The sequence below is a fragment of the Cydia strobilella genome, chromosome 22 (assembly GCF_947568885.1).
Source record: "Cydia strobilella chromosome 22, ilCydStro3.1, whole genome shotgun sequence".
NCBI lineage: Eukaryota > Metazoa > Arthropoda > Insecta > Lepidoptera > Tortricidae > Cydia > Cydia strobilella.
The window spans coordinates 2,503,134-2,529,269 of NC_086062.1; the positions used below are offsets into that span (position 1 = coordinate 2,503,134).

General features: G+C 38.5%; 1 protein-coding gene across 1 annotated transcript; it reads left to right on the top strand.

Annotated features, from left to right (window-relative positions):
- Positions 1-249: 249 nt before the first annotated feature.
- On the top strand, positions 250-25,591 carry LOC134751559 (gamma-aminobutyric acid type B receptor subunit 2). Its single transcript, XM_063687013.1, has 31 exons — positions 250-701; positions 1,311-1,439; positions 2,808-2,911; positions 3,849-3,986; positions 4,592-4,759; positions 5,591-5,766; positions 6,229-6,403; positions 6,740-6,818; positions 7,029-7,183; positions 7,706-7,860; positions 8,107-8,253; positions 9,208-9,317; positions 10,895-11,025; positions 11,171-11,293; positions 12,085-12,195; positions 12,635-12,763; positions 13,474-13,569; positions 13,978-14,163; positions 17,091-17,211; positions 17,543-17,633; positions 18,103-18,298; positions 18,829-18,996; positions 19,328-19,511; positions 20,141-20,242; positions 20,444-20,636; positions 20,832-20,887; positions 21,278-21,351; positions 21,584-21,664; positions 22,713-22,811; positions 23,286-23,484; positions 23,926-25,591. The coding sequence occupies exons 1-31, from the start codon at positions 683-685 to the stop codon at positions 24,177-24,179; spliced, it is 4,149 nt and encodes a 1,382-aa protein (XP_063543083.1). The 5' UTR covers positions 250-682; the 3' UTR covers positions 24,180-25,591.
- The last annotated feature ends 545 nt before the right edge of the window (positions 25,592-26,136 follow it).

Sequence of the window (26,136 nt, forward strand, 5' to 3'; positions counted from 1 at the left end):
TAAAAAATTATAAAGTACCTATTTCATACCGATGTTCAAGCCAAAGATGTCGACTATTTTTTTTAGTTACTAACTGTATATACTATACTGTATGAATAGCCATTTATTTGCTGTAGAATATTATAATATTTTAGCAATTTCTAACTGACATGTTTAACTTTCCTAGGCATTTTGCCTACACTTCTAGCGAGTTTTCGTCTTTCAAATCATACGATATCTCCCACTGAATATTTTTATCGATAGATCTTGGTACAAACATCCCTACAGCAACTGCCCTCCCTATATCGATCTGCACCGACAAAGCCTAATTTTGCCTGTTTGCTCAATACTGTCCATGACCAAACATCTCAAGAACCACTATTTAACAAGCCAAAACAAACCTAAAGTGTTACGTTTAAGGTTGATTTTAAATTGCCAGAGCTTTAAGGTGAAGCCTATTGGAGATTGAATTTAATGTCTTCCCATCACGTCATAGCATGCGATATTGTATTTTACGCAACTGAAAATAGATGCTATTCCGTGTACTGCATATTAAGTGTGGTTTTCACTGGCCGCTGGAAGAACGGTTTCAGCAAAATGTGTGTTTTACTATGATACCTGAGTCCTTAGGCTCGGAGAGACGGTCTGAGCTGGATTGTGGGATGGTGTGGGCATAGTGGGAAAGTGGGCAGTGGGATTCAGCATGTGGGACTGTGGATTCGGTGAGTTTGTAACCATCCTTTGCCTTTTAGGTAATAAAGTCCTTCAAGAAATTTTGGGAGTTTTCATAGACTAATTACTGAAGATTTGTTTTTGGGGTGTTAAATTTCTTCTGTAAGTGATATTTAGCATTTAAAAGTGATTTAACAAAGAATTTAACTTATTGACCTTAGAGACTATTTATAATCATATCTACCGAGACCCAAGGCGAACTTTGCACTTAGCAAACGTCAATCGACAACTTTTTTATTATTTAAATAGGTAGTTTATTAGTGTAGAGTTCTTTAATATCTGAAAGTTGATAGAAATGGGATATTAGTATTAATTATTTCCACTTTAAATATGCGGTGCAGACATTATTCGATAGCTCTTTCAAATTTATTAAGAAACTTAGTAATTTTTTTGATAGTCAAAATATTTCTTAGTAAAAAAATAGAACCAACATCTAATTAAACATGTGGACATCTAAGTAAACAGACTTCAAACGTATCAGTTTGTTAGCGCATATAAAACGAGATAATATTTTATTTTTCCCGTTTGAAGTCGGTTTTACTTTTTTTAAAGATTAAATTTTGCCTAATAAAAATCACTAATTAATATTTATTTTCCAGCGATATGGTTGCTCCTGGCGATGGTGGGCGCTCAGAAGCCGAACCTCGACGCCATCCTGAACCGCCGGACGGATGTCTACATCGCCGGCTTCTTCCCTTTTGGCAAGGGCGTCGAGAACTCGCATACTGGTAACTATCCGCTGCCCACTGCGACCCATTTCCATCATCATCATCTTCCTCTGATTGTCGTCGTTTTTTTGCCACGGTTCATGGGAGGCTTGGGTGGGCGTTTACAATTTTCATAATTTCAGAAAAACCTCTACACTACATTTTATTGTTTCAATAACATTTTACGAATATTTTTTTTTTTTTAAATAAGAGCGTCTAATTGTTTTTTCTACGTACAACATTTAATTGTTTGTACGTTGTAGTATGCAAATAATATACATAGTTTTGTTCAAATGTAATTTATCAATATCATCATCTTCCTCGCGTTTTCGCGTAATCTTTGGCGTCACACTTATGCAGCAAAAATGTGGTATTTTCTATAAAAAGGGACCTTATTGTCGATGGCGCTTACGCCATTATTAACGATGCTTCGATATAAATACAATGCCGCGCGACGCCGTGCGGCGTAAGCGCCATCGACAATAAGGTCCCTTTTCATAGAAAATGCCCCAAATACGTATGTGCTTATGAATTAAGAGAATAAAGTAATTTTGAAGCTTAGCTTAGCTACTAAGCATTGAAGCTTATGGGCACTACTGGCATTAGACGATGATATTATATACTTTCAAAGATATAGGTAACTAGCTATTGCCCGCGACTTCGTCTGCGTGGAATCAGTAACAGCAGTTAGAGTTAGTATAGCGCCTGGATAAAATATACTAGCAATCATTCAATTTGAGCATAAGCTTAATCGCTTACATCAATTATCAGGCAAGTCATTAACTCTCTCAATTCCACCCCCCTTTTACACTCTCTTTAGGGATGATTTCCGACATAAAAACTATCCTATGTCCTTCCCCGGGACTCAAACTATCTCTATGCCAAATTTCAAATAAATCGGTTCAGCGTTTTAAGCGTGAAGAGGTAACATACAGACAGACTGACAGACAGATACACTTTCGCATTTATAATATTAGTATGGATAGTATGGATATTAGATACATACAGTCGATCCAGACAAAAGGCTCAAAAATATGTGACCACGACTTTATTGTCTAAGGTATAAGAGCGTACACATATTTTTGAAACTTTGGTGTAGTGTCCGACCGAAACCGGATTTTTTGCTGAAACCGAAGGTTCGATTTTGCTCTAGTTTCGAGCGAAACCGAACCTTAGGCCAAAACATGATTTATACGCCGAAACCTGACGAAACCCAAAACTTCGGTCAGACTACCGCAAAAGAAATAATGTAACGAAACTTGCATTCGAATTCTCGCAATATCTACATAAGCCTGTGGTTAAAAAAAATACTACCAACTTGTTAAATTTAATTTCAATAATTTCACTTGTAATCCTACGATATTAATGGTTTCGTAAACTTTACTGTAGGGCGAGGTGTGATGCCGAGTGTGAAGCTGGCCTTAGACCACGTGAATGAGCATGACAGCGTGCTGAGGAATTACCGGCTGCACATGTGGTGGAATGATACTGAGGCAAGTACACAACAAACGGTCAATACAACGACAGCGTAAGAAAGACGGAAACAAATTCAAGATCAGTCGTAAACTTCTCTTCTTCTCTTGAGGTTGTCTGGAAGAGATCGCTTTTTAGCCATAAGACCGCCATTTGTTTAACCTCTTCTTTTGTATATTCGTTGTATTGTTTTCTGTAATGGAGGTGTACAATAAAGAGTATTTGTATTCAAAACTTCAGTTATAATATACCCCGTACCATACCCCGATTTGACGGGAGCAAAAATGCACCTTGCTTATTCATTAAATACCTATCAACTCAAGTGAAGATATCAATTTGAGAGCAAGCAATTCAAATCATAGTCATAAATGTGACTTCTTGAACTAAGCATTATTAATTAAAACGTCAACTTTTTTAATACCTACTTGCAAACCTTTTTTATTATTCTTATTGAAACTATAAAATATCCAACATCTGACATCGATTCGAATCACTGTAACAAAAGTTTAAAATAACGTTAAACATTAATTAAGTTCATATTAACGATTCAATAACGATTATAATATTTTTAGAATTATATACGAGTGTGATATAATGTCAATGTTTATCGATATCGACTTAGAAAGCAACTTTCATTTGCCCTCGCACTATTTAACGTCAAACCAAAATTACGTTACGTAATACCGGGGTATGGTTATAATTATAACGACACCACGTTTAAATAACTTATTTACTTTGCTGGTTTAGGTTTAGGTTTAGTATCCGAATGTGGATATTGGCTATCCTAAATTTAGATGTGAAGACTTCAAAGCGTGACTTTTTACCTAATCCGGTATATGATTATTATTATTATTAGCAGTCTATGTTTGCATGAAATAGCAGGATTTTTTTACGAAAATAATCGTATTCCTGTTTACAATTCTAGAAACTTCTTTTAAACAATATTTTTTCCTGCAGTGCAACGCAGCGGTTGGAGTAAAGTCCTTCTTCGACATGATGCACTCGGGCCCGCATAAGCTGATGCTGTTCGGCGCCGCCTGCACCCACGTCACGGACCCCATAGCCAAGGCTTCCAAGCATTGGCATCTTACGCAGGTATATGGTTTTATTTACCCCACATAACTTGCACTTTACACAGGTATAGGGTTTTATTTTGCCCCACAACAGCAAGCGTAAACCGTAAGATAGTAAACGTAGGCATAATACTTTTTCTCGTGATTGGCAAGGAGCCCGTGGTGCGCTTTGGCAACTTAATCCTAAGAATTGGCGCAGGCACTAGTAATTACAAAATGGAGTCGAATTTTTCCTTCCAATCCAAAGGGAAACTGGGTTTTATTTGGATTAGTCCGGTTTCCTTGCGAAATTCTCCTTCACCGGAAAGCGACCAGTAAATATTAGCTCTCAGTGATATTTCGAAGGTACATCTAAGATCCAAAAAACTCATTTGCATGTTGTACAAGCCGATCTTTCGTTTTAAACCAACGTTCGGTTTAGAAGTCATACGGTTTACCAGTATCGCTAACATCAGGGGCCCATTTCTCGACCGGTATTAGGACTATTAGGCTAATATTATTAGTCCACAAACTGTCAAATTGTATGGGTTTCCATGACAACACACTAATAATATTAACCTAATATTGTTCGAGAAATGGTCTCCAGTGCGTATATCTGAATCCCGTTAACCTTCAGTTTGTTTTCAGCTCTCCTACGCAGATACTCATCCGATGTTCACACGAGAAGCTTTCCCCAACTTTTTCCGCATCGTACCCTCGGAGAACGCCTTCAACATGCCTCGCATCAGACTCCTGCAGCACTTTAACTGGACGAGGGTCGGGACAATCTACCAGAACGAACCGAGATATGCACTGGTAAGTATTGCATGGTAATCTTCTTTTCATCATCATCATCATGTCAGCCGATAGACGTCCACTGCTGGACATAGGCCTCCCCCAAGGCTCGCCACTCCGACCGATCCTGTGCCGCTCGCATCCACGGAATTCCCGCGCCCTTCACTAGGTCCTCGCTCCATCTTGTTGGAGGCCTACTGACAGCTCTCTTATTTCATTAGCCTGTTACCATATAATAATATAAGGAAGGTGGTATTTTAGACTGGTATTCTTCCACTGAATTCCTGGTCAGTTTGGGCTAGCTCTTCGCACCAAATCCGCAAAACATACCAACCGACGCCAACGACAATGATGATCTGGTGAACTTCGGAAAATTTTGCTACATATAGCAGCCCTATTTTACCTGACAAAATTAATTCGAACGCGTACTATATACAGTACAGTCGAGTTCACAGACAGAACTTCAGGTCAGAATGCTGCTTAATGTTAGTCTTGAATGCCTGAATGTCTTTATTCTAAAAGCCATGAAAGCATATCACCAAAAAGCAACACCACCCATCAATGTTAGATACATTGAAAATATATAATCTATGTTTGTCAAGGGACTGTCTCATTTCGGGCGTAGACGGAGAGTCATACTGTCTTTGTCTTGCACTGATGCTGGCGCCCAGAAGAAGGGGATGAGTGTAGTTTTATTTGTTCTTATTTACTGACAAGATTTGCTTGACCAACTATACCTTTGCGACACCCTGAAATATTTTATCTTCAACTTTACGATCTAAAACATCAGATCATCATCATTTGCTTTCCATTGTGCCATCATCAAACTTTACAATGGAACCTTTTCTCCAGGCACACAACGACCTAATCTCCGACCTGGACAACCACGAGATAGAGATTCTGGAGCAGCAGAGCTTCGCATCAGAAGTCAAGTCCGCGCTCGCCAAGCTTAAGGAGAAAGACATAAGGATCATTTTAGGGAACTTCAACGAGACCTGGGCTATGGAGATATTTTGTGAAGCTTACAAGTAAGTTTGAAGACGAAGAATCCTATTAGTCTCAGGGTTTTCACCAAGATAAAGATAAAAGATAAAATATATTTATTCGTGACGATCACAAGTCTTGTAACACGGGCATTATATTTAAATCCACCAAACAATTGAAAACTATGACGTATCAATGACATTTCGAATATCGAACTTCCGAGATAGTACTTTGCATACTAAACTAATCAATATGTAAACAGGCCCTAAAGCAAGTGTACATGCTCGTAGGGGCCTTATTAGAAAAAAATAAAACATTAATTATCACCAAAATGGAGTTAATTAGAATACTGGTTTCTTTGACAAAGTTACCTAATTTAAGCTCAGGATTGCACCGTGTATAACCTTAATTTGACCATCATTATACTTCTTTGCAATAAGCTTTACAAATTGTCAATTAATTGTGTGAATAATGATACTTATTACACATCCAATTTTTTTTTTCAGACTCGAGATGTACGGACGCGCCTACACCTGGCTTCTCCTCGGCACCTACACCCCAAAATGGTGGAAGCGCCACGCACCCTGCTCAATGCGGGACCTGACCACAGCACTGGACACTGCCATCCTCACGGATCTGCTGCCGTTGTCCACTACTGGGCAGATGACTGTCTCCGGCATTGTTAGTCTTCATTAAATTAACTGTATACTTATTAAGGGCCCCAACCACATTTAGCGGACTGATCAACGTCACTTAGCAGTCAACTATGAAACTTCCCATACAATAAAATTCAGCAAACGCTTTAACCTCTTAACAGTGACAGACGGTTTGGTGCAACCGAACCTAACCGACTTATTAAAGTCGCCATTAAAAGACCCAGCAAATATTCGTCCTTCCTTTAAGTATGAATTGCATAAGATTTTCCTGGAGAACCTTAACATTGACAGTGGAGTAAACTTTATTACTAACCTAAAATTATTTAAAGCCTTTCTATCCTTCCTTTGTTTTTAATTTCAGAGCCCTAAAGAGTACCAAGTCGAATACGACAGGAGAAGAGGCGCTGAATATTCCAGATTCCATGGCTACACTTATGATGGTAAGTAACTCTTTTACTTAAATAGTTTATTAATTTATCAATCCTTCAGTTCAAATACAGCCCTTTAGTACGACGCGAAGGAAGCCACAAGCCACGTTGTAATCCCTAATATTGCCTGCACATAGTCTTCAATAGACAATCTCCCTAGAAATGACGTCTCCAAAATGACTCCTCATTCCGAACAGTACTTATGACAAATTTATGTGGCAGGAATCTGGGCCATGGCGCTGGCGATCCAGACGGTGGCACAACGGGTGAAGCTGCGGTATAAAGAGAAGACAGTCTTGGATTTCAGGTATCGGGATAAGGAATGGGAGCAGTTATTCCTGGACGCTCTAAGCAACGTTACATTTGAGGGGGTCACGGTAAGTTTGAGTTTAACAACTAGTTACTACAAAAATATGTCCTTACTCAAATGAAGATGACGAAGAGGGGAACACTATCGACCATGTAAAGTTGAATTGAAATATTGATTGGTTTTATCAAAGATAGATATAACTCCGTAATAGATGGATACGTCTAAGGAAAAAACGTGCCTCGAAAATCACGAAAATTTGATTCTCGTTCAGAGGGCACTACTAGCTTTGGGCTACTGTCGTATAGATGACGTTGACGGTTTCGTTTGTTATTTAACAAGTTTAACGCATATCAGTGAAAGAACATGGGTAAAAATCATAAAAATAATTAATGCAAGTAGAAAAAATCATTTATCCATATTTAAATACATTTTATCGCATTTTTATAAATCTTCATTTTTAGTTTTAAGGTGTGTCGATAGATGGCAGTGAATTTAATGGGGTTACAAAATTTACTATGACAGTACCGCTCTATCTTATTATATCCTCTTTGGTTTTATACATTCACTAAATATCTTACCATTATTCCAGGGCCCAGTCCGCTTCCACAACAATGAGCGGAAAGCCTCCATCCTGCTAAAACAGTTCCAAGGAGACGACGTTGGGGAAGTGAAAGTAGGGGAGTACTGCGCGGAGCGAGATCACCTAGATCTTACCAACGGACAGATGTTCAAATGGTTCGGGAAGTAAGTATCAGATACTATCAGATCTTCAAAGAACCTGGTCAAAATAGCTGATGTGGTACTAGCATGATTGTCGCATTAGATCCATCTGAAAAAGTTCCAAAAAGACGAAACGAGAAAAGTGAAAGTGGTGGGATAGGTACTGCGCTATGCGGGGGCAAGTGAACCTCAATATGCTTTTGATGATATTACATATTATAATGCCATGTTATCCTTAAATATATCTTAAATGGAAGCATTTGCTTTTAGGAACCCTCCAAAAGATCGCACGCTGCTCCTCATCGAGCACACCCAGGTCAACATCACCATCTACTCGTTTCTGGTCTCCTGTTCCGTCATCGGTATTATCCTCGCCATCGGTTTCCTGGCCATGAACATACATTACAGGAATCAGAGGCAAGTATAAATAGTCTTAAAGCTGTGATGTTGTGATCAAAAGTTGAATTTCAAAGTCATCGAATATTCGAGATTTTAGAAGCCGGCTGCTTTTTCCGGTTTCGCCTCCAGTTCTGAACGAAGGTGGGGGCATTGCAAATGTTAATTTTCACCCGATAATACAGACGCGGGCGCTGAAGTGCAAGCCCTTAATAATAAATAGGAGCACGCTCCTATATAATGACTGGTTCGCCTGACCTTAGTCACAGATTAATAAATAGTTACTACGTAACAGATACATCATTCCCATACAAAAGCGAAAATACCTACGCTATAATAGCCTACAAAATCTTAATAATAATACCTGCTTCTCAGGACGAGAAAAAATGTACCATAAGTACGCGCACAAAGAGTCGAGACTGTGTTGCCCGCCGTGCGAGTCACATGCCAACGCGTCATCGTAAGATTGCGCTAGGGTTGTACCTATGATGCATATTGTAATAAAACGAATGTCAACTACATTTTTTATTAGTCAATCAAATATTTAAAACAACACGTATAATACCTGACTCAAAAAACTCCTTGTGTTCAAAAAAACTACTACTACCTACTTGTGTTAAAAAAAATAAATGGTGACAAAATTTATAAAGATAGATTTAAAATTAGTATTTTTACCTTTCTTCGTCTCTCGGCAATAAAAAAACGACAAATTTTCTTTTGTTTTTTTGACTACTGCACAATAATTACGTGATTTCGGCATTTCGAAGCGTAAGCGCGGGAAACGTGCGGTGCGAGCGCTCAGACGGGCGTTCGGCGGCCCTCTGTCGGTTGTATCGTCGACGATACGCCGAGCGGTAGGCATATAGCGCGTGGCCTTGAGCGAGTGACGGAGGCCTGCCTTAGTCGGACTACTTGCAAACCTTATACTGTGATTGCGCTTACGGCGCCCCTACACATACATCATAATTCTTCCAGATACATCAAGATGTCCTCACCACACCTCAACAACCTCATCATCATCGGCTGCATGTTGACTTATTTAAGCGTCATCTTCCTCGGTCTCGACTCCAGCCTCAGCAGCATAGGTATGCCCTTCTCCAAACACTTCTCTGTGCTGTCCTATCGCTGTGTCATTAATATCTGTATCTTCTCTTCAACTTGTCGGAAAAAAGGTAATCACTGATCATCTTTCAAATTTCCACAATTCAATCATGTTTATCTTTAAAGCTTAGACTGCTGAAAGCTTGAAGAATGTTCTGTCAGGCAGAACAGGACTGAAACGGTAAATTAAATAAGCAAAGCAAAGCACTGTCGGGCATGTGACACCCGAGCTAAATCATCTGATCTCATCACCTTCATTGATTCTTAGGTCTTTCTCAGGAACCCCAGCGTGGAGGTAACGACGCTTGCTCCCACCCTCAGCTTGAGCTTGGACCCTGACGATGTGGATGCCGTTAACCAAATTTTGGGAACTCTAACCCCCGACTATTAGACTAGAATTTTCATTCTGAGAAAGACCTAGGTCGTTTTTCTAGGTCGACGAGTCGTCAGCATGTTTCCAAGTTTTGGTTTCATTTTCCTTTACTGCGAAGCTTGTGTCGGTGGTATGTGATATGTTGTAACTGTAGCTTTACGGACTAGTGCAGGGGTTTCCAATATCTTTTATGCTAGGACCTCCTTTATATGTGACTGTTCGTGACATAATATTCCTTGTAAAGAAAGTGTACTAATTGCGTGTCGCTCTAGAAAGTGCTAGTGTACTCGTACTCGTGACACTATGAACAAAGTGTCGATGCCTCGGGGCTTTACTATGCACAGCTTGGAATCTCCTGGACTAGCGCTTGTTTTTACTGTCATGTTTTTGCTTCGATGTTCTTATTCAACGCATTTTCTCTTCTTTGCATACGTACGTCAAGACATAAGTACCCTACTCTTGAGCAACTATCCTGATTTTAACACGTTTTCTGCTCATGATCACTTCTGAGCATGTTGGGATTGTTTTCTTAAAAGGAACGATGACCAACTTTGAATTGAACTAATTGTAATGATATTATGCATATTGAATGTCCATAGTTTTGGAGTGGATTAACGATCGTAATGATGGTAGCCCTTGAATGTGGATTGTGAAGCACATACCTTTTATTAAAAAGAAGGCTTCTGGATACAATAAAATATAACCTTGTTGAGATATTTGGAACAATGTGAAACCTTTAGAAGACTAGTGATGCCTGTAAAGACAAGAGAGATATTTTACAAGATTATATTTGGTTTCTTAACTTTTTGTGGTCTAGTTTTCAAAATAAAGTCATAATTAAAAGTGGCAGGAAAATCGGGTTCACAAAATTACTGGTTTCACAAACTTATCAGAATCACTTGACAACGCGAATGACTTTGTCTTGAACTATGTTTTTCATTAGTTCTGTACGAATAGATCAAAACCTGTGACCGTTTTCCTGATGATAGTGATGATCATGGTATCAATCTTAGTTAAATAACGTACAAATCCTCTCTCTAACCTATGGAATTCAAAGAAACGGACTGTAATTAAACTGCAACCAACTTCATGCCACTTTTAATTGATATAGCTTTGTTTCGAGATCTAGACCACAAATTGTCAGAGCCTTCCTTATCTTTCCAACGTTAACCACCGTCTCTCTCACAGCCGCGTTCCCCTACATCTGCACGGCGCGAGCATGGTTACTTATGGCCGGATTCAGCTTGGCCTTCGGTGCCATGTTCTCCAAGACCTGGAGGGTGCACTCTATTTTCACGGATGTCAAGCTCAATAAAAAGGTACGTCACACATTCAGTCGATCGTTCAATACAGGGTCATACACTACGACGTGCTGACCAGAATTTTTGTGGAGTTCGATGACATGCCTTTTGTGACTAATATTAAAGTCATTGCCTTTATAACAAAACTTCCGTTTCTGTGTAGGTGATCAAGGACTACCAGTTATTCATGGTGGTTGGCGTGCTGCTATGCGTGGACTTCGCTATCATGATCACCTGGCAGGTATCTGACCCCTTCTACCGCGCCACCAAGCGGATGGATCCTGTGGTAAGCATCCTTATCTTTCTCTTTTACTTAATTTAAAGAGTGACAAAGAAAGGTGCCCGCAATTTACGAACTTCGGTGTTTGCGGTAGGCCCCCTCACTTCACTCGGTGACTCTTGATAGTGGTCATTGTTACATGATGTCGGGGCCGGGGCTATTGTAGATTGTCCGCATGCCTTCAACTCGTCTTACTTCTTAAATTATTACAGTTCATTATTTTTTCCGTTACTCAACTGGCCTTTATTACTGAATGATCATAGATAATTTATCATAAGTCATAACTAATCATAAGATTAATTATGACATATCTACAGATCCAGAAGGAATGGGGTTAATTCAGTTCAGTTTTTGGTTCTTATGGCATATGTCCATTGGCCGGTCGAAATAATTAGCAGATGGCGCCAGCTTAGCTTGCCCTGTCAATCCCTAGAATTGTGTCAAAATTTTTTTTTAATGCCCTGGATGCCAGGCGCCAGCCCTTTAAGCCAAGTCTTATAGAAAAAGGGGCAAGCTACGATGGCGCCATCTCTGCAAACCTTTGAATGTTCTAATCCCTCTGCACTGTCTTACTTTAATAATCTTACTTAGTTATAGACTTGCTGTCTCAAAAACAGTTTACCCATTGCGGTATATATCATTCAATATATTCTGCAGAGTGGATGCAAATAGGTCAATGATGATGATGACATATGATGACGATAATGATGATCTGAGACATGCACTGATAGACTATTTTAATTTAGTAAAATAACTAATTATTTAGCGTTTTTATATTACTGTTGTTGTTGTTCCAGCCGCATCCGACGAGCGAGGATATTGAGATAGTTCAGGAGAATGAATATTGCCAGTCAGAGCAGATGAACATCTTCATAGGAGTCATCTATGCTTACAAGGGATTGCTATTGGTAAGATCCGTTCATCTTAATATTCTATTCTCATCATCATCATGAGTTATTCTCTTGTCGGTGGAGTATCTTCCAGCTTTCCCTATCCTGCGCCAGCTCTTTGACTTTTTGATACGACACGACCCCTACTTTTTCTTTCACTTGATCTAAAAAGCAGTGGTATGTTTTTAAATCTTGAATTTAAAATGATTAATCGGCTACGATTGCGAATACTGACTGGACTGAATTACGACAAGATGAATCATCATCATCATTTACGATGAGATCATCGTAAGTATGAAAGTCAGATTCTTACGTAATAATTATTAAATCGGGGTGTGGGGGAGGCCTATTCTTATTTTTTCTTACATAGAGGAGGAAGGGGGTCAAAATCTGGAAAAATCGTCTTAAGTAATAAATGAATGGCGCCTATTCATACACCTTGAATTATTTCCACCAGGTGTTCGGTGCTTTTCTCGCTTGGGAAACAAGATCCGTCTCCATCCCAGCGCTCAACGACTCTAAACACATCGGCTTGTCTGTCTACAACGTGCTGATAGTGTGCATTACTGGAGCTCCCCTCGCTTTGGTCAGTTTCTTAAAAATGTTTTTAATGTTACGTACCCAAAGGGTAAAAACGGGACCCTATTACTAAGACTCCGCTGTCCGTCTGTCTGTCTGTCACCAGGCTGTATCTCACGAACCGTGATAGCTAAGGTCTGTTTTTTTATTCCGTAGACTAAAATGACGTTAGTAGTTAGTACCACATGACATGAAATGTCATTTTAGTCTACGAAATAAAAAAACAGAATATAGACAGTTGAAATTTTCACAGATGATGTATTTCTGTTGCCGCTATAACAACAAATACAAAAAAACGTGATTTTTTGCCGTTTTTTGCTTAATGGTATGGTTATTTTTTATTTTGTTTAGCTAGACCAAACTTCTCAATATTAGAAATCAGAAATCAATCAATCAAAAAAATTTGGCTGTTTCATACATTTTGGCTGGTCCGTTTTCTATGGGAAGTTAAATAGTTTTTTCGCTATTTCGTGGTTGGTTCCATGTAGTAAAGTTGCTCAGTTTAATCCCATAGCCTCCCGGAACGGGAATGCACCCTTTTTAGTGTTCCGTGCAAAACTTTGTTTTGACAAACGGAACACTTATGGGATCACTTCGGTCTTGCAAATCAGTTAAATGCGTTTTTTTAGTAAACGAATCATTTTGGATTTAAAACTAGCTTAGAATTTGATATTTCTGACTTTAGATTTTAATAATGATTTTATATCTCAATTTCAGGTATTGGCAGATCACAAAGACGCTTTATTTGTCCTTATCGCTATATTCATTATTTTTTGCACAACGGCAACCCTGTGCCTCGTTTTTGTTCCTAAGGTAAGAAACACCAATATTGATAAGATAATGACAAAGAACAAATGACAAACACTCTACAAGAACCATAAAGCATAGCTTTTAGTTTAGGACAAAATATAATAATTCCGGTTCCTCCAATAGTAATTTGTAGAAGAACATCTAGTGAACACTAAACACCATATCAAGGGATGAAGACATAGTTTCTGATCCTGCTGACTGCGCCAAGTAAATGAATTACATGGACAGTTAACAAAATATGTAGTTGCTTCGATAGATATTTTTAAACGACAAATAGTCAAAAACAGTTTGTTCGATGGTAGTTTTGAAAGATATATCGGGAAATAACAATTTGTTAGTAGAAAAGTCCCGAAGTAATACTTTATTTGAGAGATCAAACCTAAGCGCCTCCATTTTGCAAATTTGTTTCAGTTATTAGAGCTTCGTCGTAACGGCCAGCCCGGCACGGCTCAGTCCCGGATCCGTGCCACGCTCCGTCCGGCGTCTACGCACGAGTGCCGGAGTCCGGGACCAGAGCTTGAACGGAAGCTGAAAGAGCTCCGACAATACAACAATCGGTACCGGAGGACGTTGCAGGCTAAAGAAAACGAACTACAGGTAATCGAAATACATTGAACTGGGTCAGAAAACTAAAGTTACAGGGTATAAGAGGGTAGATAGAAGACGTGTAAGAGGGGTTGGCTTAAGTCCTCGTCTTGGATTTTTTTCATAACAGCACTGCATTGCTTAAAGAACGGTGGGCTACCTAAAAACTAGGGCTCCCGGTATCCGTGTTACACGCCGAAACGAATACCCGTGTTCTTAAGCCCGGCGGTACTAAGAACCCGGTTTACACGGAACCGCCGGGATTCGAAAACGTTTCGAAGGAACGTTCCCAAGAAACGTATCTCAGACACGTATCTCCGTTTACACGGGTACTTAAGACCGTTCCGAACGGGTCCAAATACTCCGAACCAGTTTGAGCCAATGTACAATGGTAACAAGGTCCACTATTATTATGCTGACTTCGGATGAATTCGTTTGTCGTACGATTTTTAAAGTGAAGCTTTTATTCTATCGCCCCAATTTATTAAGTTAAGATTAAAACCACGATTTTAATACCGTAAATCGAATTAATTTCCGATTTTTTTTAGTTAAATGCCTACAATCCGAAAAAAGTTTCACTTGCATCGTGGTTTCATAAAACCGCACAATTACTTTTTTTTTAATTGTTTTTAACCGTATTGATAAAACATAGGTACTGAGCCATCTTCCTATGTTTAATAGTAGGTATACATAATTCTAATTTTAAACTATTTATATAATTTAATAAAACCGATTGCTTCTAAGCTAATTACATAAATTTGATATCGATCATAGATTTTTTTTATAATTATATAATGGTATAGTATTTTCGTTAATAATAGGTGTGCAGACAGAATACAATATTAATTAAAAATAACAGTTTAATTATTTCGTGGTTATTTTTATCTCGGATCTATTACTGCTTTGCGAAAACAACAAACCTGCCAACGGCGCAAAAAAGTTATTAGTAGGTACACAAAAGCGGGATTATCGAGTAATCATGCTCAAATGAAAAACAGAATTTTACCCAAGAACCATAAAAACCCATACTACCTTGGATAACTTGCGATAATATTGCTAATTACATTAAGATAGATCTTTAAATTGGTAATCATTCATAATTCACTTTGGTCACTTTCTCACTGGCGTTCAGGTAATAAACTTAAATGCGCACGTTGCCGACCGGTGGTCCATCCATCCATTGTTTTCCAATATCCTTTTGTTTGTCATCGTCGAAAACATGTAGGTTCCCAAACTATTATCACAAGTGTCACCGCCAATTATAAGCTTTATGTCGTTGTAATAAGGTCAAAACATCTGTACAAGAAAATGTTTTCCATTGTTTTGTAGCTACACCGCACTAAAAAGCGTTTTACTGTGGTAAGAGGTACCTAAAGCAAATACAATTAGAATTTATTGAGAAGGTGCAATTTTATCAAGTTGATTTAAAGTGTTTATTAATAACTAGCGACCCGCCCCGGCTTCGCATGGAGAGTCAAGCATAATAAAATACATTCTGTAACAAGTATTCACTTCGGAAGCCTAATAATACTAAGAGTTCACTGTCCATTTGTCTGTCACCACTCACTAGGCTGTATCTCATGAACCGTGATAGCTACACAGTTGAAATTTTTACAGATGTATTTCTGTTGCCGCCATAACAACAAACATTTAAAATTAAGTTTGTACGGAACCTTCGGTGGGCGAGTCCGACTCGCACTTGTCCGGTTTTTTAAGAAGTTAATAATGGGTTAATTATTCTTAAAATATAGACAGACAGCCATCGCGCACTTTTTTGTAGACCAATGAAAGAGAGACAAGTCCACCATACATTGAGATCAAATAGATTGGGCAGCGTTTTCAATTAAGCCAGCGTGATTTTTTCTCACTTCATTAGCAAACATCGTCATATTTCTACCAATTTAAACAAAACCTTAACAAAATATACACGAAAACATTCCCAAAGGAAAACTTCATTCATAGGTGAGGTCTGGTTATCGCGAACATACAGACAGACATACGGACGCGGCGGTGGAATTTGTTTTATAAGGTGTACTACATTATATGACAAGAAATACAATTTCATATCATGTTCTTACATTAAACTAAAAATAAAGAAGCAAGTTAAAATTGATTTTTTTTATAAATACTAAATGCCAATTTCGAACATTAGTTTGACTTCCTGCCTACATCTACATACTATTTAGCATATCATAGCAGGTTTTTTTATTATATTGCTAACCCGCAACGTAAAAAAAAGTAGGTATTTAAAGTGCTATATAAAATACTATACTTTGATAAGAAGCGTGAATACTCGTAATACCTATTGCAAGCAAAAACTACCTGCCCAAGAAAGGGGTTTCTAAACCGTTTATTGAATTTCGTCTCTATGACCCACGGAATAAGGTTAAATATGACAGAAACTCGTCATGAATCTTTTGTCTATACATTTGTAGCTGGCGTTCGTTCCTTCGCTACTATCGTCAAGGACGTGTCCGGAGCCACGGATAAATAAGATACGTATCTTCGAATACCCGTTTATCCGTGTACACGGGTCTTAACTACACGTTTCTTAATTAAACGTGCAGAACGGGCCAGAAAACCGTTTACGTATTATTCGGAAACGGGTATTCGAAACGTGTAAACGAAACACGGATTCGACCGCGAGCCCTACTAAAAACCACAAGGATTGAATGGTATACGATTTTTATAAAAAGTTGCAACCGATTGGAGGATTTAGGGGTTATACGACAATCAAAATAAACGTATCCACCATCGTCGTCGTGTACATTTTCGGAAATTCTATTTGACATTCGGAATCGCTCGTGATTCACACAGTGATTCCTGAAGAATACCTACCGGCAATAGTTTTAACCCAAGTTGGAGTCATACTAAAAGGCCATGATGAGCCTCTTAAAGGCACTAAAATTCAAGTACATTAAATAAAATTTTCTTTGCAGATGTTACTTAGCAAGTTGGGTAGCGATGCTGGCTCCGAATCATCTACAACCAGGGACTCTAGATCACCAGCGGCAATGACAACCAAGCTGCCACTGCCAAAGGAAAATATTAGTCATCCAGGTAAAATAAAAATCACATATGTAGGTTACACGAAACAAGAGTCCGTCCATACAGTCGCCAGCCAAGTATAGCGCGGCAAAGCCGGTGAAAAAAAGCGCAGTCGGAGTGTTTATATTACAACAACCAATCAATGGATTTTCGTACCTATGGTAAACTAAGTTTACCAACGCTTGTCTTCATCTCTTGTCTCACATCTGATGAGTCTTTCCGAATCATAATTTTCTGTCATATTATACTTTCTCACAAGTCTTACAACCTAGTAAAACTAAATACTCCTCGAGTGCGGTGTATGCTGATTACTGATTGAACTAAATATGTTCTGTTGTTGCAGAAACTAGCGATATAACATCGGTATGCAGCCTCAGCGCATCAGCAGGAGCAGAGGCTGAATATATCAATCTACAGAATCAAGTCAACGAAAAGTGAGTTTTTAGCCAGTAATTATGTTAAAAACTACATCTTTAAAAAATCCCATTCCTTCATAAATGTTCTCTCACTCAAAAACAGAAAGAGGTAAGTAGGCTGCGTTTCAGATCTCTGTTAAGAACCAATAGAATCACTACACGCTGAGCGAGGAAAGCAAATGAAGTGATCTATTGGTTCTTAACAAACACATCCCTCGCTACGTATCCTCACACATCTCTGGTGGGAACGCAGCCGTAGAATGGGAAATAATAGTACTACAGGAGTACTTCGATCGAGGCAGGGATAGACGATTGTTTAATGATCTCTAACAGAAGCTAATAAATAAAATTAATGCAGAAACCAAGTCTATAGTAGTGGGAAATTGTTGAAGCTTACAAATTATTTCGACCAAGACTCAAAGTTATAATTGCTTCTCCTGCTACTACGATTCCTCTTTACTCATTGTTACTTTCACAATCATCGCAGAACAAAATCATCAGCACTACCAGAGCCCGTCAAAGAAATCCTCAAAGAAACCCCTAAAGAGCCAAAGAAGGAGCAGACCAAGAACGTCTCCTTCAAGAACCACTTGGATTACACCAGCCCACCGTCGTCTAAAGCTGTTCCGGAGAAGGATCAGCTCGCCAAGCTACCTTATGGGTGGACGGCAGAGGTGAGAATGGTGAGAGACATTTGTGGGAGCAGTCCCCGAGATATTGAATTTGCATTGTTTTCCTTTTTTTATAATATCTTTGGAATGTCAAAAATTTGATGTTTTTGAAACCTTCTTCTATCGAAATTGACGAATAATGAACATCCTGCAACCTGACCCGGTTATTAAAATAAATGCATAAAATCTTATCATTATCACCCTCTTTTCTTGGCTTTGAGACCGATTTAACCCATCATTTTTTCCACAGCCTTCTTTCTCTTGGTATTTGGCAAAATTATATTATGATAACCGGATATGGAAATGTAAGGGTACTCTGGCATTTTCTTTTTGGTGGCATTCATGTAAAATTGCTTTTTGCGAAGATCAAATTTAAGATTTTTAATTCTCCGAATTTACCTGCCTGACGAAGAACCTTCCAAACCCTAAAACAGGGGTCTTCAAACTTTTTGACAGACCACGGCCCGATGCCAAATCTTCGACTTTCTTTTCACGGGCCGTAGTTTGGACACCCCTGGTCTAAAGCATGAGCATGCCCACAGGAGCCCTCCGAACCCGCCCCCAAGTCCTCACTCAAGCAAGAACCAGTGCGGGCTGAAGCCAAGACGGTTCCAGCTCTTAAGCCCAGTGACACCCCTACTGCCAAGTCAGTGCCGGCTAAGGTGCAGGAGCCTATGTATACTAAGGCTGCTACACCAAAGATCAATAAGGTAAGAACTGCATCTTAGCACTTTTCCGATCGCAACTATTTTACAAGAGATACCTGCCAGTGCCAACTCGAGGAACAAACCGGAATTAGTCCGATGGGTCCTCTCGATTTATTCATCCACCGTAGAACAACTATAAAATATCAAATGAAGCCGTATGCCACTAGAACACTGCAATGCTTAACAATTTACGATAAAATATTGTAGTTCTTAGGTTCATAACCCAATTCTCAAATTCAGTCTCAGATCTTTTGCTGTCATTGGCTAGAAATTCTCTTAAATCAATCTCACAGCAATATTTTCCTTTCTAATCGTCTCACTTAACCATCCACAGACACCAGAACTTCAAAAGAAGCAAATGAAAACCCCCGAGCCCAAAACACCTTCCCGAGACATGAAGCCGAGGGGCCACCGACGCATGTCCAGCGTCGGTGGAGCCCTGCTCACGGACCTCATGCACGTGTCCGTGGACCAGGATGATGTGGAGCCCCCACCTGGCATGGAGAGGAAGGTCATAGGTATGTTTCCAAAGAGACAAAGAAAGAACAGATCAAGAATGTAGACTTCAAGAACCACCTGGACAAGATAGATTGGATTACAAAATATTTATGGATAGAATATGAGGCAAGATTATTACGATAAAACGGTCAAATAAAAGTCGGATTCCGGTCCACTGGGCACTAGGTTGTCCTCAGTACGTGCTGAAGTAGCGTGACAATTCCGCTCTTCTATGATAGCTAGACCTATGGCCGGCAGTGGGGGTGTATATTAGTAGATGATGCCTAACATGGTCACAGACGGTTTCCATGCTATCTTGCGTAAGCGCTCAGCCTCCTTAATGCAAAGAGCAAGAAGCAGCCCCAACAGCTTTCTGAAAGTATTATCCGATAGATACGACTGTCGAATATGGAGGCACCTGGTGGTCTTAACTGGGCGACCTGTATGTTGTTGACCTGTATGGTGTTTAGTTCTTTTTAGTTGTTGGATAACTTATTTAATACTAACACTAGTTATTAGGTAAGTACTTAGCTTAAGACAAACTAACAAAATCTATGGATTGTTATGATCTGCAATAAATGATTATTTTATTTTATTTTATTTAATGTATCCTTCAATTACTTCAATTGACGTTATGGCTTACTTCCAGGACAAGAAAGAGACCCACCAGTGCCTCCTAAACCTAAACAAGAACTTGAAGACATACTAGATATAGACGCAGACTACTCCACAGCAGAACGAAAGAAAGCTTGTAAGTAACTCAAAGCTTCATCTTATAAAAAAGCCTTATGATATATAGATATTTCGGAGACTAGGTATGATGTGTTGTAAAAATCGGTCTTCAAAATCAAAATTTTCTTATTGTTTACAAAGTGATGTGAACGGCGACATTTTCATGACACAAACTTCACCATAGCTTGAACAATATCTAATCTACTTTGATTTATAACAGGTCAAAGAAGAGACTCTGAAAGGAGAAAGAAAGAGTTCATAGTAGTGCAGAGCGACCTGTGGGACACGAACACCTTTCAATACACGTGTCAAAAGTCACCACCTGGAAAGACTGAGACCGGCCACCATCACTCTCCGATGCAGAGGAGTGTGTCAGAGAAGAGCCGGCAGCAGTCTTCACCTCATCATCATAGGTAAAGACATTCAAGATTTTTACTCTTTGAATTCTTAAGATCATTACAAGATTAAGGACTGTGATTAAATGATTTAACCATTCATTATATACACCGAAGCAATATTCACAGTACATTGGCCCAGTTGTTTTGCATAGGTAATTCAGTTATCAAATTAGTGTTGCGTCGCTATTAAGTATCGTGTTCTTTTTTCAGGGAGGTTGATAGCAGGAGTTTAGAAAGAAGAGCTTCAAATGCTTCCATAAATTATGGTAAGCTCAAAATATCTGTCCTGTGTGTTGAGCTTTTCTGAAAAACTTTTCTGGGAACGTAGGTACAGTACGTTCTTGCTGACGAAGTTTAATGGTGTTGGCAGTGCTGAAGCAAACAGAAGCATCATCAATCATAATTTATGTGTTTAGTAACATTATATAACTAATGCATTTTTAGTATGAGTTTTTGACTTGACTTGGGTAAATGCTCATAACTTTGACTTCGCATAAGCAAATTCTTAACATAACTCATTATTGACGTATTTGTGTAAGAGATAGCTCTCTAGCCATAAGGCCGCCTGTTGTTTACCTCTGGTTTCATGTATTATGTCTGGTTTCTGAGGTTGTGCAATAAAGAGGAATGTATTGTATTGTTTATATTTGCAGCAGGTATCACGAGAGGTAGTACGCCTGAAGGCTACCGGGAAGCGGAGACTCTTCGAATGACTGACCGGCTAGCGAAGGTAATCACTAATCCTTTCATTCCTTTACATAAACTTATTTGGCAAAGAACGACTTTTTTCCATCCGATATTCTTTGCATTAAGTATTTTGCATAATTTGTGAAATATCCGGAAAGCATAAAGATGAAAGATGGAATGATGTCTTGACTCCGTAATATCAAGGACAGAATCTTCAGTAGCTAAAAGAGACATGATAATTATGATTTTATGGAGATACTTCAAATTTCTTGCAGCGGCGAGGATCAGAATTCCCACAACCAGTGAGCACACCCTCACTTCAGAGCCAGAGTAAACGAAGGCAGTCTTCTGCTCAAGTGAGTATTATAATTTCATGACAAGACTTTTATTTTATTTATACTTTATTGCACATAAAATAAGTACAAATGGTGGACTTAATGCCTTAAGGCATTCTCTACCAGTCAACCACTGGGCCAAAAAGAGACGTTTGTTGGTGCAGGCTTTGTACTGTATTTGAAAATAATTAAACGATATCACTACCTACTATTTACAAACTAAATACTAATTATAGTATACCTATTATATTTAAATCATAAACTTAAACATATACTTTGTATGATACACTTACATACATATCTACATATATACTTATACATGTACCTACTGTGAAACATTACTTACATCTTTCAGACAAATGCTTGCGCAGCATACGCATGAACGTGAATTTACTTTGAGCTTTTCTGATATTGAGTGGAAGGTCGTTCCACAGGCGTGTCGCCTGAACAGTATAGGAATACTTTTATAATTCGATCTTACTTTAAAGACCAGATTCAACAACGGTTGAGTAGATAGACTGCTAAAATAAAAACTCTTTCAGTCATAGATGGTAGGATCCTATAGAAGTGCTATACGCGTGCCTCTATGAAGGACAGAACATACGCAATGCGACAATATGATTGGCCAAGTTTATTCGTTTCCCACCATAAACCATATTAAATTTATGCTGGGGAACAAAAAAAAAGTGAGACTGTGACAAGGACAACCAATAATAGCGCTTTCTCTGCTACTCCTAGTAAAATATACATAAGATTATCCCGTTCGGTCATTTCCCCCCACCCCTCATGCCTGCTCCAGTTATACTAGATTTATGCTTCCTATTGGAAGCACTATTGTCCCGGCAAAAATTATACCTGTGACAGCGTGATAAAACGGTGTCCGTCACTTTCTATCCCGCGGAGTTAAAAAGTGACATTTGTTTTATCATGTGGATAAAGCGATCCATAATACGCCTGCAGTATCTCAGGTACTGACGATGATACTACATGGATACTCGTTTGTCATTGGTGAATGAAAGTTCAGTGGAATCGTTTTGATGAAGCGACTGATATAAGGCATTATTTCCAGGTAAGAAGTTACCAAGAAGAAAAGCAAGATAGGCCAGAAAAGTCTGAAACACCTCGGAGGCACGACGATATACCAAGAAAACCTCTCCCTGAACAACAGGTAAACATATCAAAAACACACATCTTTTTCGAAAACCGTTAATTATTACACGACTCTTAATTCCTCCTTTCCCGTTCCATCACTTGACATTGACATCCAGGGGTGGGAAGTGAATGTATCCTCACATTGTTAAAAAGATTATTTTTTCGCCTCTCGATTATAAATAACTAAGTGTTTTTGACAAACAAAGATACAGGAGGCAGACCTATCATTGACATCAATACACACAAAACAAGCATGTTTTTAAAACACAAAACCAAATAGTCGGACCGAGATAAGTCTGCAACGATTTTGATAGCACACGCAGTGCAAGTGTTATTTTAAACGTCAAACTTCTATGAAATTATGACGTATAAATAATAGTTGCACTGCGTGTGCTATCAAAATCGTTGCAGACTTACCTCGGTCTAACTCTAACCTAGTACTTAGAACTCTAAATAACCCAGTTAACTTATCAACATTATCATCTTCCAGGAGAACGACTGGAGACCAGACCCAGACACGATACGAGTAACAAAATCGCAAGACTCTCCAGCGAAGAGACTAAGGCATGAGGCAGAGCCCCTAAAACGGGCGAAGGGGATTGGGGACTCGCCTAGGTTGACGCAGGCGCATGCACCGAGGCCTGATCATCATAAGAGCAGCCCTAACGTCGCGTCTAGGCATAAATCAGGTATGCGACACGGCCATCCTGACTTAAGATGGACTACGCATGATACTTGTGTGTTATTGGCTGTGCGCGACAGTGTGACCTAAATGCTCTGGGACACATTTTGACAGACAGATGATAGGAAACCTCACAATATTGTCACGTCAAGCGTGATCGATTGTACCTAGGTTCCTCCACGAACTGCGTACAAAGCCAATAATAAAAACTACACATGCTGGGACATTGTTATAGGAAAACGTACAAACGTACCTACAGAACTATAAGTACATCCTGGAGATCCTACTACAGTACAATCTAATATACTTAAGTAATGTGGGCCACACTTGCCTAGATTTATTTTTTCTACGGATAACTGATCCATTCATGATAGTTGGGTACGTGATTTGACGATTCTTGTAAATACTAATAATTATTTATGAAAACCTCTATGTCGTTAATTTCCAGGTTCACCAAACAAACGCGAAGAGCGCAAATCCGCAACGTACGGCCGCAGCGACTCTAAACGCCAGGACTCCGTTGACCAACGAAAGATGTACACAGCAAGCTCAGAGTCCGAACTTTTCGAGTGCGCAATCTTACCCATCTTCCACAAATTACTCACAGAGCGACATAAAAGTCAACCCCATGGTCTCAACCTCACCTATGGCGTCAGCTGCCCTAACATCTCGATAAAATGCGACATAGTTGAATATTTGTAAGTAGCCGTCTTAGGTTTAGGACAGCAGCAATACTTTACCTGCGTTGAACTCGATTTAAATGTTAACAACGTTAAATTGAAACTGTTCATATCTCAAATGTCAATTGTAATAGAGCCAAGACTCATAATAATTTCATAATCAGAAGAAACGTTGAAAAAAATAATAATTTATTATGATTGCGTTTTGATGCGGAACCCTAACACTATGCCTACCCCTGACACTGACACAATTTTGACAGTTCAGTAGTATTGCCACATTGATAAAGATTAGTAGAAATAGTAGAACAGGCGTAGGTAATTTCTAAATTATTTTTAAGCTGGTTTAATATAAGTTTCTGGTGTAGTAAAATGTCTTTTATTTGTAATTTTTATATTTTGGCAATAAATTGTTGTGAAATTGTGACTAGGGCGCAATATACAATATTATAGTTGTTTTTCTTTACGACTAGGTAAATGGAAATTGTAAAATAGGATAAACCGAAAATGTTGTGCCTCGTGACTTTACCAAAAGTGCAATAACGAATAAAAATACTACTAATTAACGCTTATAAAAAATGTGAACTAATTTATTTTGAATTGACATTTTGTGAGTACCTACAACATTTACCTAATAAATCTGTAGAACTTATTAATTATTATACATTATACGAGTATAAATGACTCTTGTATTTAGCAGAATCTGATTAAAATTTGGTACGATTTATAGATATGATTATAAAAATAATGATTGAATGTTAAAATAGGTAAACAAAGTTCTCAACGACAAGTTCGCTCACGGGTTTTAGATTTTAATGTAAAAATCAAGTGTTGTTAATTCTTTAACATCGAATATTATACGTCTTCTTTTAAAAATTGTTCGCACAAAGTTAATTTATAACTCGACGCACACCTTGTGTATTCAACTATATGCTAATATTCTTAAAATCCTCTAAAAAGAACATTCATAAGCTACTTTTTAGCAGTGGCCAGATGGCAGATTATACAATTAACATTATATATTATAAAATAACTTTCATTGGGAACGAATAATGAAAACCTGAGGATATTAAGAATATTCCTTCAGTCCTCTATATATAGGTACTCCAGGAAGGTAGGCGTAGTTTGTGCTCAACGTAAACTCTGGTCTCACTCTTCCGTATTAAAAGGGATAGAGAAGGAACACACGCTAAGTTTACCTTTCCGAAATCAGTTGTGATATTCCTAGTCTCATTAATTGTAATATAATGTTAATTTTATTACATTAGTTTCCTTTAGATGTTACAAAGTGCAAATAATTGTATATGTATTTTCAAATTTATCGTTGTTGGTCCGGCATTTTATTATGTACAAGTGCACGTAAATAAAGACTTGATAGTTCTAAGACTTTAAACTATGTATTGTACATTGTAAGGTATTAAATAATTTGGTTACAAACGGTTTTTATATTTGCCTAGCCCTTAAAAAACTGTTTAGGATTACTAATAGATTCGATAAAAATTGTGTTTTCTTACAAGAATCCGCTGTCTGACTGTCTGTCTGTCACCAGGCTGTATCTGATGAACCGTGATAGCTAGAGAGTTAAATTTTTCACAGATGATGTATTTCTGTGGCCGCTATAACAACAAATACTAAAAAGAAAATAAAATAAATATTGAGTTGGGGCTCCCATACAATAAACGTGATTTTTTTGCAGTTTTTTGCGTAATGGTACGGGGAACCCTTCGTGCGCGAGTCCGACTCGCACTTGGCTGGTTTTTTATACCTACTTATATTGTTATTGGTTGGTATTTCAAATATAATTCGCCTTTTAGTGGACATAAATACGAGAAGTGTTAAAAATCACATGACCAGTTCATTCGTATGGTTCTTGACAATTAAATATTTATTTTATTTTTACTTTACTTTTTGTTCTATGTTTCTAATAGTTTTCGTTTGCATAGCCCCACACATAGCCCTCCATATCAGCTGTTCTAAACAGT